The sequence below is a fragment of the Idiotropiscis lumnitzeri genome, chromosome 6, assembly GCF_059441095.1.
Source record: "Idiotropiscis lumnitzeri isolate Australia: NSW breed Sydney's pygmy pipehorse chromosome 6, RoL_Ilum_1.0, whole genome shotgun sequence".
NCBI classification, from domain to species: Eukaryota; Metazoa; Chordata; class Actinopteri; order Syngnathiformes; family Syngnathidae; genus Idiotropiscis; species Idiotropiscis lumnitzeri.
The window spans coordinates 18,389,645-18,404,590 of NC_142396.1; the positions used below are offsets into that span (position 1 = coordinate 18,389,645).

The 14,946-nt window shown below is 40.7% G+C and overlaps 1 protein-coding gene across 3 annotated transcripts in view; it reads left to right on the forward strand.

Annotated features, from left to right (window-relative positions):
* The first annotated feature begins 7,473 nt into the window (after positions 1–7,473).
* LOC148335490 (guanine nucleotide-binding protein G(o) subunit alpha) overlaps positions 7,474–14,946 on the forward strand; it is an 81,487-nt gene continuing 74,014 nt past the window's right edge. Inside the window, exons 1-2 of one of the 3 annotated variants that reach the window (XM_088299644.1) lie at positions 7,474–8,103; positions 8,723–8,765. In XM_088299644.1, the coding sequence (XP_088155770.1) occupies positions 7,986–8,103; positions 8,723–8,765 (161 nt within the window). In that variant the 5' untranslated portion in view covers positions 7,474–7,985. The remainder of the gene's footprint in view (positions 8,104–8,722; positions 8,766–14,946) is intronic. The other 2 variants (XM_088299645.1, XM_088299643.1) reach the window with 2 other exon arrangements.

The window sequence follows — 14,946 nt, forward strand, 5'->3', positions numbered from 1 at the left end:
AAACACATTAAATTAGAATACTGCAATTAACAATAGCTCATAGAAAATAATAGGGCTTGGGCTATTACATGTGCCTCCATTTTTTGCCAGATCTGGGTGACATGTACAACCAGGGCTGCTTGCAAAAAAAAAAAAAAAATGTAACCAAATAAAAACTTGATGCTGCTGCCAGGCCTATTGTTGTTGCAAAATATCACGAGTTTTTGAGCAAATTTATACCCCAGAAGTATTGTTTTTTTCGTGGCGAATGGAGCGTTGCCATGGCAACAAGTTTTTGTGAAAAATCGTGAAGGCCAAAACTGTCACTTTTTATAGGACTTCGCCAAACGTACCAGGATTGGTTTTTAGTTTCTCAATCTAGGTGGCGCTACAGAACCATTTTGCTGTCATTGTTTATGACGACTTTAAAATATCAAATTTCGTTACATCATTATACCCACGATGCTTATATCTTTGAAGGCACACACGCAAATGAAAGACAGAGAGTTGAGTGATTATTGTAAGGTTCATTTAATTAATTAACGGCATCTGAATTTTACTGCCTGCAGTACATTCAGCCGCCGCTAGGTGATCATAGGGATATTTTTTTTTGTTTGTTGTGTTTGTTTTTTCATTTAATTTAAAAGTCTTAGCCGAAAAACACTGGAAAATCAGTCATAAGTTAGAAGGCTGCTAGATTTGAATAGTTTGAGGGTGTTTTTTTAATTTTAGAGGTCAACTTTTATTTAGGCACACACAGAGCACACAAAGCAGTTTTATTAGGTGAGCAATTATTCTTTATATCAACATGGGAATTGGGAGGATTACGACACTGAACTAAGTGTGGCGAAAAGAGTACCAAAGAATGAGAATATAATGGAGCAAAATAAAATAAAAAAAAATTAAAAATGGATGATCTGGCACAAAATACTGGTGTTCTCTTGAATGTTCTCCCTGTGCTTGTGTGAGTTTTCTCCAGGAACTCCAGTTTCCTCCCACATTGCAAAAACATGTATTGTAGGTTGATTGAACACTCTAAATTGCCCCTCGGTGTGATTGTGAGCGCGGATGGTTGTTTGGCTTTGTGTGCCCTGCCATTGGCTGGCAACCAGTTCAGGGTGTCCCACGCCTACTGCCCGACGTCAACAGGGATAGGCTCCAGCACACCTGCGAGCCTTGTGAGGTGGATGGATGGATGGATGTTGAACGGCAATGCCAACTAAAACTTGCACGGGAATCCAGACAGGTATCAGCATCACGTCTACCTCGAATTTACAGTCAAAGGTAAACCCACTGCACATCAATAAGAAAAATAATTACCTGGTTTAAAGTGATCCGAGCAAGTCCTTGTATCATTTGATGGTGAAAAGTCGTCACGTCGAAGATTTGATATCCATCATGATCATATTCTTTCATACAACAGATTCATCCAAACCCCCCGATGTGCAATCACTGCCGGTGTCAGAAATGATGATTTCTTATCTCTAATCGAGCAAGTGTAGACACCATAAACTGTCCAGGTGTTCCCTGTTGCTGTGACTTGTGAATATAAAAAGGACTTTGCAACTATTTTGCCTCTTTTATCTCACTCACTCGACTGAGTTCCCTCCCGCTTGCCCTCTAACATGGACTCCTTTGCACCCAGTGCACAAACGGGACGGCAATGTGAAAGAGTCTATAACCCCTAAAAATGTGGGCAGGTGGAATTCTGTCATAACATCAGCGAAAGATTTTTGCATATTCCCAGCATATGAATCACCAAGTACCAAAATACAGACGTCTGTATATAAATTTCGGATCCATAATCAAGTCAGTTTTGCACTAAAATTGTGGAATATATTCCAAGTGTATGTTGGAGTTCATCTGTTTTAGGAAATCTCCACAATCTGGAATTTACAGGTCACAATGGGTCACACCTCTTTGATAGTTGCACGAGTTTTCATTGGTTACCCGGGTGGCTGTGTCTGAAAGCCAAGACGGAACAATTGCCACACCTTGAAAGTGCGTATGAAATGTGCATAAGGAGTTTACTTGAGCACGAATATGCCCCAAAATGCCTTGTTATTGGAATGTATTCATATTTTGGTGCCAGCTGCACCAGCAATTCATCTGCCAGTCATCACATCTCCACAGCAATAAAAAATACAATAAAATAAAATAAAAAAAAAAAACAGAAGAAGAGCCAAAAGAAACATGCATTCACATTTTATTGCCCAACAGTGGCAATACCTGCAAAGGGAGAATGAAAGAGAGAGCACACTCAAGGGCAGTCATCATCATTACCCATCGTGCCAGGAACATTTTTTCTTTCAAGTAGTTGTCTCTGTTATTTTTCTAAAAGCAACACAACAAAAGACATTTTGCTAAGGAACAAATACTTTTCAGCTTCTTTTCTGGCATGATGAACAGCTAAGAGCACATTTGAAAGATGGGTTTGTGTGAAAAGACTGGCTTTTTGATGTGAGATAGTTGCAATGATGATGTGACTGCTGTAGCAAAGCTGAAACTTCTGCATTTTTAATGAAACAACTATCTTTTTATAGACCTCCAAGGGATGTGAATATGCAAACCAGCTGGCAGTGAAATCAGTTATTGACGTCAAACTAGTGTGAGGCTCATATCTGACGTTTCTGGTTTCCGAAAACGGGCATGCCATAAATGCCATTCGGTGTTTTGGGATATCTCAAGTGGCTAAACCTTTCATCTACATCCTCTTCTATGACTTCAATCGTTAGTTGAATGTTGTTTATTCAATATGATTGTATGTTTTAAAGTATCCATTAGTTTGCCTCTATTTTCCATCCATTCATTATCCGTTCCGTTTCTCTTCACAAGGGTCGCAGGTGGTGCTGGAGCCAATCCCAGCTATCTTCGGGCAGGAGGCGGGGTACAGGCAAAACTGGTTGCCCGCCAATCGGCAGAGCACGCATAGATGATCAAAAGTATAACATAACATATAACATGGGAAAAGACATTTTACACTTCACAAGGCATTATGGGTACAGCTGCAGTGAAAGTGATATATAAAAAAACAGAGCTGGGCAGTCCGGGGCCGACAATTTTTATGAATAAGGCCGAAAGGACGAGGCCGGAACGGTACCAAGATCGCAGCTTGAGGGCGGCAAAAAAAGATCAACATCACTGGAAAGATATGACACACATATCGTGTGCTGCCGAGTACTCAAATACGAATCATTAAATTCCGCCCAGTGTACCCTCTAAACAGCAGACTTGAGTAACTGTGCACTGCTCTCACTCTCTCAGCACACAGAATTTGAAAGCAGCATACAAGAAACAAATCCAACCTGAGCCGTACATATTGTATTTTCATATTCTCCTTGCATAAAAAAAGCTAATTTGCCACATGGTTGATGGCGCTGGAAGGAAAAAAGTGCCAAAAAAGACTGAAATGCAAGGTGAGCACCCATGTCGTGTAATCCTTGCCACAAGAAGCTTGCGCTCCGCCCATCCATCCATCCAACCATTATCTGTACCGCTTCTCGTCACAAGGGTCGCTGGGGGGTGCTGGAGCCTATCCCAGCTATCTTTGGACAGTAGGCGGGGGACACCCATCTCCACTCACACTTATACCTAGGAGCAATTTAGAGTGTCCAATCAACCTGCCATGCGTGTTTTTGGAATGTGGGAGGAAACCGGAGTACCCGGAGAAAACACACGCAGGCGCGGGGAGAACATGCAAATTCCACACAGGAAGGCCGAAGCCGGAATCAATCCCACGACCTCTGCAATGTGAGGCCATCATGCGAACCAGTCGTCCACTGAGCTGCCCTCCGCTGAAGCCAACCTTACAATAATTTTAACAAGTCTTGGTTCCTAAACAGTTTCTTTATAGTGATATTAATGGACCTTACTAACATAATAACTCACATCAATGTACCTAGCTGACCCTGTGCAGAGCAACGTCTCTGAAAACTGTTGAAAACGAGCACAAATTGTTGCAGCTGGTGTTTGACACCACAACATAAGCAAATGTTGCCTTGTCCAGTGTTCCCACTGTCCGATCACTGCAATAAAACAATTTTTATCTCTTTCGAAAAGACTTTTGCACGTCTCAGCGAGTATTTTGTCCCAATCGTCATTCGCAAGCTGCTGCAGTTGTCTCAGGTTTGAAGTGCCTTCAACAGACAACTTGTTTCCACAGATATTCAATAGCTATTTAGATTGTATTGTACACTGCACACATTCAAGACACCCAGTGCCAGATGTTGCAAAACATCCCCAGAACATAACGAGGGCCTCCTCCATGTTTCACAGTAGACACAGTATTCTTTTCTTGGTGTGCTTCATTTTATGTCTGCGAACATAGAGCAGATGTGCCTTGTTAAAAAGTTACAATTTTGACTTGTTTGTCCATCGGGCATGCTCTCACATGTTTGAGGTTGTCAATATGCAGTTTGTCAAATTCCAGTCTTGCGTTTTTATTATTAATCTTCAACAAGGGTGTCTCCCTTGGCCATCTTCCATGAAGTGTGTTACTAGTTTCAGTGACACACTTCACAATGGCTGAAAATATGAGGGGAAAAATATGAAAACTTGAGGATTCGACTTGCCTTATGGATGGTCAGTGCTTGGTGTAATTTCCGATGAGTCATGCAGGCTTAATTTCCTCTTGCTCTTGATAGCTAAAAAGGTTTTCATAACAACGTATGTTCAGTAACACAACTTTCACATATAATCACAACGCTTGAAAATATTTTTCAGCCAAAACAAATTGTTTTTGCAATTACTAGGAAGACATCAACAAATTCATACCAACTATATGTAATCTGATTTTCGACGAAACTTTATCTCATATTTGACGTGAAAGTTGGTCAAGGTAAGAAAATCAAGTAAAGGGGATGCTCAAAACCTATTTAGAATTTACCCAAAAAATTTTCATTATTATTATTATTATTATTATTATTATTATTATTACTATTATCATCATCTAATCTACACTAGTTGTCCTCAGCCATTTTTCCACCATGGACCGGTTCATAAAAGTCCCTAAATTTTGCGGACCGCCAACAGGGATGAGCGTTCACCATCGTCCGTGGTCATACTCATTTTGCTAGCTTGTGGGTTTAATAATAGTGTAACGTGACCAAGGTAATTAGCATCTTGGCATACGATAAGAGTACGATGTAATGAAGAGAAGCCGTTCACTTTTAAAATTGAAATATTTTTTTAACCTCGAATATTAAATAGTTTGTTTTGGGTTTTTTTTTGTTTTGTTTTGGTTTTTTCTGTGCGACCCACCCCACCCCAGTCCAAAGTGTCGGTGCGTTTTTTGGGGACCACTGATCTACATAACAAATTAATGTTTCTGTATTTTATTTATGTGGATTATTGAATAACCCAGGCTTGATGTCACATATTTTACACTTTGAGATATTTCTTGGAATCAAGTACATTATATTTAAACAAAATGCATACCGAATGACTGTCCAAAGTCTGTCCTGCATATTTTGTATTCAGGTCATTTTCACATTTTGTGTCAGTGCAGAGTTACAAGCCAACAAGTAGAGAGTGTGAACATGTGACATGTTGCCCCATCATCGGGTAAACTGTCTCACTATATGGGGTAAGATGTCCCGCTGCCTTTTGCAACTAATGAAAAAGGACGGAATTATTGCTGTTCTTCTTTTCTGTTTTCACTTGAAAGTGAATATTAAATCAGATGAAGAAAATTCATCATTGACCTTGAAAATCTTTTTGAACATAGCCATTGAACTAACTTTAATAGAAAACATAATGCCCCATACACTGGATTAAAGTCCTCCGGACCTGATGCCACATAGGCCATGTCTCTCTGCCTCAAATGTCTGTTTGAGCTTTCTGGAAGTAAAAATTCAAGATTAAATTGAAAATCCAAAATTAAATCATTGGTTAATCATGAAAAGTAAACCAATCCTGAAATCAATTTATAAACGCTCAAACAAACTTCCTCACTAGTCAGACTCATCATCCGACGATTCTGGAATATGTTTACCGATTTTCCGGGTGTGCATTTTTCATTGGCCCAGTCTTTGCATGTCATGTGACATCTAATCCCAATATGACTGAGACATGTTGACACAAACTACCAGCTTTTCTAATACTAGCTCTAGTTTCACGTAAATCTAACACAGAACAATGACTGAGGTATGAAAATATGCCTGAATCTCCAATCTAACAAGTCCACATGTATCACTGCTAGAAATTTTATCTGGAAGTCGCTTGCTTCAAAAATGGTTGTTAAGAGGTGCTCATCTCAGCTCACAATGTGCAACAGTCTTCTCAAGCAAATGACTCATGACCAAATATAGCGGGTATTCAAATTTTTATTTGCGCCCTCTGGTGGAGAAGATGATGGCAACGTGTGACAACAAGCCGCGGTCTCCCCAACACAACAATTCACGTCATCTTTTGACGAACTGAACATAATTGTTGTGAAGCTGAGATTCAAACCCGAAACCTGTGAAGTCATCATTCTTTGACAGCGCTGCCCATGAATTTGATTCCATACTTGACTTGGATCAATTAGTGGTACCCAGATTTCAAAATGAACGCGGTGAAACTGCTTAGCTGTTATGCTGCACACAAATAAGATGCCAATAGAAGTAGTCAGCCTCGGGTAAAAATGCTTTTAAATCCAGGTTCAAAATGTTGCTTTTTTTCCCCCTTTGCGGTATAGGCGGCATGGTAGATGACTGGTTAGCACGATGGCCTCATAGTGCAGAGGTCATGGGTTCGATTCTGGCTCTGGCCTTCCTGTGTGGTGTTTGAATGTTGTCCCTGTCCCTGTGCCTGTGTGGGTTTTCTCCTGGTACTGTGGTTTCCTCTCACATTCCTTAAACTTGCATGGTAGGTTGATTGGATATGTTAAATTGGCCCTGAGAGTGTGACTGGTCGTTTAGTTTGTGTTCCCTACGATTGGCTGGCAACCAGTTCAGGATGTACCCTGCCTACTGCCCGAAGACAGCTGGCATAGGCTCCAGCGCCTCGGCGACCCTCTTGAGGAGGAGCGGAACATATAACGGATTGATTAAGATTCGTGAAACACTTTTTAATCAAGTTTTATTTCAATTATTTCAGAAAGCTTCTTTTATTGCTTTATTTTACTTTGAAAAATATATTTTCTAAGTTTTCTGTATTTGCCTAAATTGTGTCAATGTATGTTCTGATAATTTTTGCAAGCTACTTTTGTTTTCTCAGCTACAGAATGTCGTTAACGGGGTTTGTAAATGCTTGTTTATGTCATTTCTTTGTTTGTGTGGAGCACATTGAGTTGCCTCATATATGAAACGTGTATCTAAATGAATGCCTTACCTTGCCATTGGCAAATACACCGCGTCCCCATCTAATATCACTTCGTGTTATACCCTCAATTGTGGATTAGCTGGCAACATTAACTTCTCACTGCGCCACTAAACCGCGCCAGTGAGAGAACCCAAGAGCGCTGCCCTTCCATACGTCCCTCTCCCCAATCTACACCCCCCTCTCTCTTCTGACGTCAGCAACCTGCAAGTGAACGAATGAAGTAACGAAGCACTGACTGAGCCCCAACGAGAGATACCGGGAGGCTGTCGCTTTGCACACACAGTGAGTCCCTGTCACCAGAGGAAAGGAAAGGAGGAAGGTCGACGCAAACAATGCGAGCAATCCAGTAACGGAGTGGAGACGAACAGAAGCGGACGTGTTTTAGAAGTGTGAAAACAATCCCCTCCCAAAAAAAGACCGACGGACAAACGGATCCATTGCAGTCCACGTTTGAGAGACTAATAGGTGCGGAGGCTTCGTACTGTTGTTCCGTGGACCAAAACGAGTGGAGCCGAGGTTTAAATGTTTTAACAGTGCCACCGCCGCTTTGAGAGCGCCAGAAAGAGGGATCTGACCAGAAAGAGAACGACAGAGGGTCCGAAAAGAGCCAAACCGGGATTTGCAACCAGTTTCTAGCCTTTTAAATTGCATTTGTTTCCGTGGGTGCCGTTACCGGCAACGCTATCAAGCTGTGTTCTTTAGCCATGGGATGTACTTTGAGCGCAGAGGAGAGGGCTGCTCTGGACCGGAGCAAAGCCATCGAGAAGAACCTCAAGGAAGACGGGCTCACCGCGGCCAAAGATGTCAAGCTGTTGCTGCTCGGTAAGAGAACCCCCCCCCCCCGTTACCCCGTCGTCGGTTCAACACCCACTGCCGAGGCTTCCGCATTGAACTACGACGTGGGTGTGAGGGTGGGCGTCATTAAAGGTTGACAGAACAGAAACCGATCTACGGATCAAATCCCTTTTAATTCAGACAGAATGTCAACTAAAAGGGAAATGATGTCTTCGATTTAGTGTTTGAGTGTATCTGAGCACACCCTAATTTTATATTTTACATCACGCGCCTATTAAACTCGGGCCTCCGTACACGTACATGAGAGATGGTGGTCCCAGCAAAGTCGGTTTAATTGTAGATTGATCCATTGATTGGCATCTTAATTATTCATGGCGGCCAGGTTTACGGGGATGAAAAGGATGTTTGGGAGGAATGGGTGCGTCCTCCTTCTGCCATCTCCACCCAGCTTGTTCACTGAAGAGGATGAGTCTCCCTCTCTCTCTCTCTCTCTCTTTCTCTCTCTCTCTCTCTCTCTCTCTCCCTCTACCCCACCCACACCCTCCCCTTTTCCACTCTCTCCATCTTGCGCTCTCACACATGCATGCACAAAGGTGCTCAAATCCACCCATTGCCATTTACATTGTCTTTTCTCTCATCCCCGCAGGGGCTGGAGAGTCAGGGAAAAGCACCATCGTCAAACAGATGAAGTAAGTCTCAATTAAGCATGGTCTAATAAATCTACAGTGTATAAGAGCACAGTGCTTCTCTCACCCTGGAACAGATCATGGACACCAACATGTACTGCAGAAATTGAACTATGATCTCTCCTTATGAAATGTTTTCTTGCCTAGTTTTTGACTCTGTAATGCGCACATTAACATTAACCCTTGAATGTATAGCAAGTGTTGGAGTCGGGGATTGGCTAATTTGACTAAATCATAGCACTGGACGATTATGGGATTATGGAAAATGTAATCACAATTATTATGATTGAGATTGAGATTGGATAATGGATGGAGGGATGGATGAAATCAGGATTATTATGATTGTTCACTGATTTCAAAATGTTGTTTTCTTTCAACTACTAAAACTCTACTACTCAAAACTATCTTCATCATGCAGATACACACATTGAAAACTTACTCTAAAAAAATACAACAAAAAACAAAAACAGCAAATTCACACAATGTCCACGGTGGGGTGAGGCGTTGTGTGGGATTCAATTCTAAACTGGTCATTAAAACATTTATACACATTATGGAGACAATATAAGAAACATTTATAAAAAAGTATTTCATTTAGTATTTATAAATACATTAGGGTGGCAGTTGGGATGGCACCCTATGCCACCCTCTAAAACTGCCTATGGTAAGATAATAAATAAGAGTATGCTACAATAATAGCAATTTGGAAAAAACAAAAGAAGATATTTGAGTAGTGTCACTTTACCTGTACATACGTGTTTCCTCAGTGTTTGTGTGTGAATATTCGTTACCGCTGACTCGATGCTAAGTGCCCGTAGCATTTGAATGGGATCCTTGATTGAATTTAGCATTAGCATTAATGATGTTTAAAAACAAATCACGTTTGGTATTCAAATCTACAAGGTGTGTAATACTTTTTTGTGGTGTTTTTAGTTTTGCAGTAAATTCCAACTTGGTGTCATTGAACAGCTTAAAGCACGCTCGGGGACAGCAGAATCACATACGCTGCACCCTTGCTACTCAAGCAAAATGGCGCATTCAACATACTTTAATGTCGGGAATTTGTGAACGCACCGGCCATTCTGCACATTAATTGTTGTTTTCCGATTAGAACGTTTTAAAGATGGATTGCAGCTAAAATTGATATCATCATTTAAATTTCAATTAAATGTCCAGCCCTACTAAGTTGTCCTAAAAAAATAAAAATATTGATCACATCTTATCTTCTGTGTTCCTTCCCAGTTGCATTCAAATAATTGATAAACATCCACTTATCTATGAATCCCAAAAGTAAAAAAATATAGTGGATCAACAAAAGGCAAACACCCGGAAGATGCCTAAACTTTTGCGAAAAATGCGACTCTCAAGTTACACAAAACTAAAGACTTTTAAACCCCAGTTATGCTTCTCTTCTCATTTGTGCTTCGATCTAAGCTTTAAAGGTCCCACTCACCAAACGAAAGGGAAATTGAAAGTTGAAAAGTGGCTTGTTCTTTTTGACAATGCAATTTTCAAGGCTCAACAAATATACAGTTTTTTTGGGAGGGGGTTCTTGAAAAGTCATACGTTTTGGACATGCGAGGATTGTGCCCGACGCCAGGGATAGAACTATTGTAGTTACATATATACTTGCAACAAACTACTACACATTAGTCTATACTGTTACTACTCTGTCACAGATGTTGTTAGTGGTCCACAAGCTTGACTTCCATGTAGGTAGCAAATATTGTTGGAGAGAGCGGACATGCTAGCGTAAATGGTTGTCTCTCTCCATTCGACCTGTTGATGTCTGATGGCTTTAATTATCGCTTGCCAGATTCAGGATAAGTAGTATACCATAGAAAATGGATGCATGCCAATTTTATTGGTGCAACTTGAACAGTCGAGTCATAACACTGGTTCATCTGGGCGTGATTGATCTTTCAACCAGCCAAACAGGATGACACACCTGAATTCAATACAGCCATCGCTCCTTTCTACCCAGTGCAAATCCGGCGTGAGGTGTCAAAAAAATCTACGTGGAATAAATAAATCTATGTGGCGTCGGGATAGGCCTTGTTTTGATGTTTTTGCAGAGTTCGCACGTGGGAGAATTGTGGCGTATATCTAAAAGGGTGTTTTGCGCCGTTGGGGGCGTGAACACAGCCAACTTCATCCGCCGCCAATTGAAACGTCTCCTCTCATTCCCTTTAAACAACAGCGCTGATAGTCATTGATATTGTGGAGGAAGAAACTGATTTGCTCTAGTCCTGCGGCAGGTCGAGGCGTGCAAATTATGTTCATGAGGAATTGCAAGCAGACCTCCATGGGCAGATGAAGCAAAGTTGTCCAGCGAGATCGCCTTCCAACCTGATTGTTTGCGTCTGTGTGTGACCCGTCTCGTACACCTCGTACCTCCTTGCACCCCATTGATGTTCTACTAACAGTGGAATGGTTTTTAAAATATACTGTATAATAATGTTGGCTATAGTAATGCATTTAATGACATTTATTTTTTTATGATTCAAAGTGTTCGATGATGATGTTGATGTTGTCAAATTCATGTGTGAAATACAATACAATAGAACTTTATGTATATAGCGCATTTCACATGATGACATCCACCACACGTGAGCGCAGCTCAGAATCTGTCTGCCTCTGCCCGACCAAGTTCACCAAAATGGCGTTAGACAAATGATCTACCTTGCACCAATAGTCAAAAGTGGTTCCATCAGGCTCAATGATTACACGACTTTGTGCCTGCAGCGGCTCATGTCAAAGGAAATGGTCCCACAATGTCCACCATGGCACTGAGCGGTCCGCTAAATTCCCAAACATGCTAAACATGATTTGCAGCAGCACAAAAATCAAGATGTGCCAGATTGTGCGCTCAAGCGAAACTGCGCCATTTACAAATATAGAGCCCAAACTTTGTTTATGTTTTAACAGCGGTATACAAGTACTGTATGACATAGTGGAATTTATTCTTTGACAAAATATTAATGTTACTTTAAAACTGCTTGCATTTGTAAAAATGGTTTTAGATGCTCACAGTTTAACCTGGGAGTTTATTATTTATAGTTCCATCATTTGGGTAAAATCGTACATCTACCAGAGGCCGAGAATAGATTGTTTGACCTCATAAGTTTCACTTGATTGCTTGCTTCTTTTTTTTCAAAGAACATGAGACACAATTTAAGTTTTTTTTTTCTCCAATGATGTGATGTTGATGTTCACATAAAACAGGTTTGAATCAGGTGTTTTTGGAGTAGGGAGAGATCTAAAACGGGCTGCATATGCCGCTCCAGGAACCGGAGTACCCTACGCCTGCTATAACTAATCCTCCAATATATCGTGCCCACGGTATTTAGCTGTTTTTTTTTTCCCTGTGTCAGCCGCCCACGTTGCTTTATTAAGCTTTTGATGCATGCCTTACCATACATGCACTTTTCCATAAACAGGGTTAAAATGATCCCGATTAGAATAAATGCTTTATGCTGTAAATCTGAAGAAATTATAAAATTTGTGTTCTGCCCTGGCCAGATGACTCATCTGTGTCCTACTGGTATTGTTTATGTGGGTCGATTTATTTGTCAACCTACATTTCTAATTGGCCTGACAACTCCCGGTGGACAATAGTTCTCTAAGTTCTCTTCTTCTGAGATGTCATATCCCATCCCAATAGGCTCTACCTCTATCAGTATAATTTTTACAGCAAGTTCTCACGGGATCCTAGCTGTCATAATGCTCTAGATGGCCACTTGAACGATTTTTTGTTAGGCACAATATATGGACGAAGGCAATACTATGAATCTTTTTGTTCCATACGTGCCCATGGGACACATGCGTGGACAGCCATACATATAAGTCAAATATTTGCACTCAGAACAGAATAAAATATTGAAATGCTCTTGCATGTACTGGCCCTTCAACTGAGCGAGAGAGCGAGTGAGTGGAAGAAGAACACGGAAGCGATACACGCGGCTGTGTGAAGAAGCATGTGAGAGCCCAAAATAAGCAAATGGTTGCGTTTAATTTTAACAAAGAGATGAAGTGCAAAACACCAATCTCTACAGAGCTCATCTGTGAATTTGCCTCATGTGACAATACGAGTTACATATCTTTTTATTGCAGGGTAAAAACCATTTGTTTATAATATAGATTATTAAATAGCCTATTTAATAATGTGGAGACCCGCGGCTATTTGTCTGAAGCGGCTAATGTATGTACAAATCAATTTTAATGGCTAACTTTAGCTATTGTGGCTTTTAATTGCGTGTCTTTTCTAGTTCCGAAATAATGGGAATTGAATGTGAATATGAAATTAGCCAATGAGTTTTAAATCATGTTTAAGTATGAATGAATTATGAAACCTCTGCCCTTAGCTTCTTTCCCGTGGCGTCAACATGCATGGCCGCTTTTTTTTTTTTTTTTTTTTTTTTTGAGCTCGGGCAGACAGACGAATGCATGTATGGAAGTGCTTTATAAGGACAAAGACGGATGATTATTTTCATGATGGTGGGGTCATGACAAACGTGTGCCCAGGTCGTGGACAGATGACGGAGGACGGACCGGAAAAATTGTTTAAAGTGTGGCTCAACAATATATGTATACCTGACATTGACAGTTGTGAAAAATCAAAGGTTTTTTTAGGCTTAACCTGTGAAATTCCAGAGAAAGTCTTTGATGTGATTTTGACCCCATGTTTAGAAAAGTGTGGCACCATTGTGGCAAATTGTTTTCTTCTTGCTGGGGGTGGTAACAGAAAACAATTCAGAAGCACTGTGATAGAGGAATACATGGAAGATTAAACGATGAAAATATAAAATTACAAGCAGAATTTAAAAAAACTTGAGAGTAATTTTTGACCCGTCTTTTTCATCTAAGGGTTAACATCCAGTCGTCATGTGCCCCCAACCCTCCAACAAACCCAACCCCCTTCCCCAATCACGAGTGTTATCACTTTACAGACAGTTCATCGTGACATATGAACATATATCACATGAATACATGATTCAGTGGCTCCAGATGAGTCTGTTTCTCAGCTGTTAATGGCCATTCTAGCAGTGCAGCACGTTCCGCACGCTGACAAACTCCCAGTAGATTCATTGGAGTGTACAGTTTATACTTTGCAATATGGACTATTCTTCAACATATTGATCCATTGGCTTGTTATAAATCACTGAAGCAAATTAGTGGTTATCTGAATAGATACATTTCGTTCATAGTATCGTATTCTCAATTTGCACCCATCATGTGCGCATGTTGAAATCGGATTTTATAATGATTGTCGTGCTAGTGAAGGAGCCAGTTTTATGACAGCCAACTCATTTCCATCTCCTTCTGCAGCCTTCTACTCATTGAAGGGACATGATGCTGTGTTGCTCGGAGGGAACATTTTAAAACTGAAATAGTGAATAGCAGAACCAGAGTGTTCATGTCCGCTCAACAACAAAGCCTCATTTCTGACATAATGGAGAGGAAAGTGGACAACACTCTGATGTGTTGTATATCCTCTTTACATTTCACTACAGAGAGTCTCAGTGATTTCCAGTATTGCATTTGATTCAAATGCTTTGACTGCATTTTCTCTTGAACATCTGGGGTGCACCTGAGTGGCCTCATGTGGGTGTCTGCATGTGTGAGTGTGTGTATGTGTTTTGTTCGGAGGGGGCTACAGGGAGATTATTTGATTTGATTTCGCTTGAGATTTTTTGTCTCTATTTAGCGGCACTGTATGTTACAGCTGCATGTGAGCTCAGGGAGAGAAAATAAGTAGTACGTTACAATGCTGTACTAATTCGGCCATAATACTATTATTGATACTTTTGATGGTTTTGTTAGAATCAGACCAAATGTCGTACTTTTGTTCAAGGTAAAAACCTTTCTGCCAGCACAGGTTATGTCCCTTTGAAAACATATGGACTCTCGGGTTAATTCAGTCAGTTAGTGATGACAAGTCACCAAAACTTGTGACAAAGCAGCGACAATATCTCTGCCAAGGAACACAAATGAAATATGATTGAGTATTGTTGATCATGTTTAAAGAGGGAGATTTAACAAGGTAGTGAACTAAAGCCATTGCATTGCCAGTGCAAACATGATAATGATTGAATTATATGTGTGTGGACACGCATATTCCTTGATTATGATATTTGTATTATCTTGACCAGCATCATAAGAGACAGCTGCGTGTGTTTGTTTG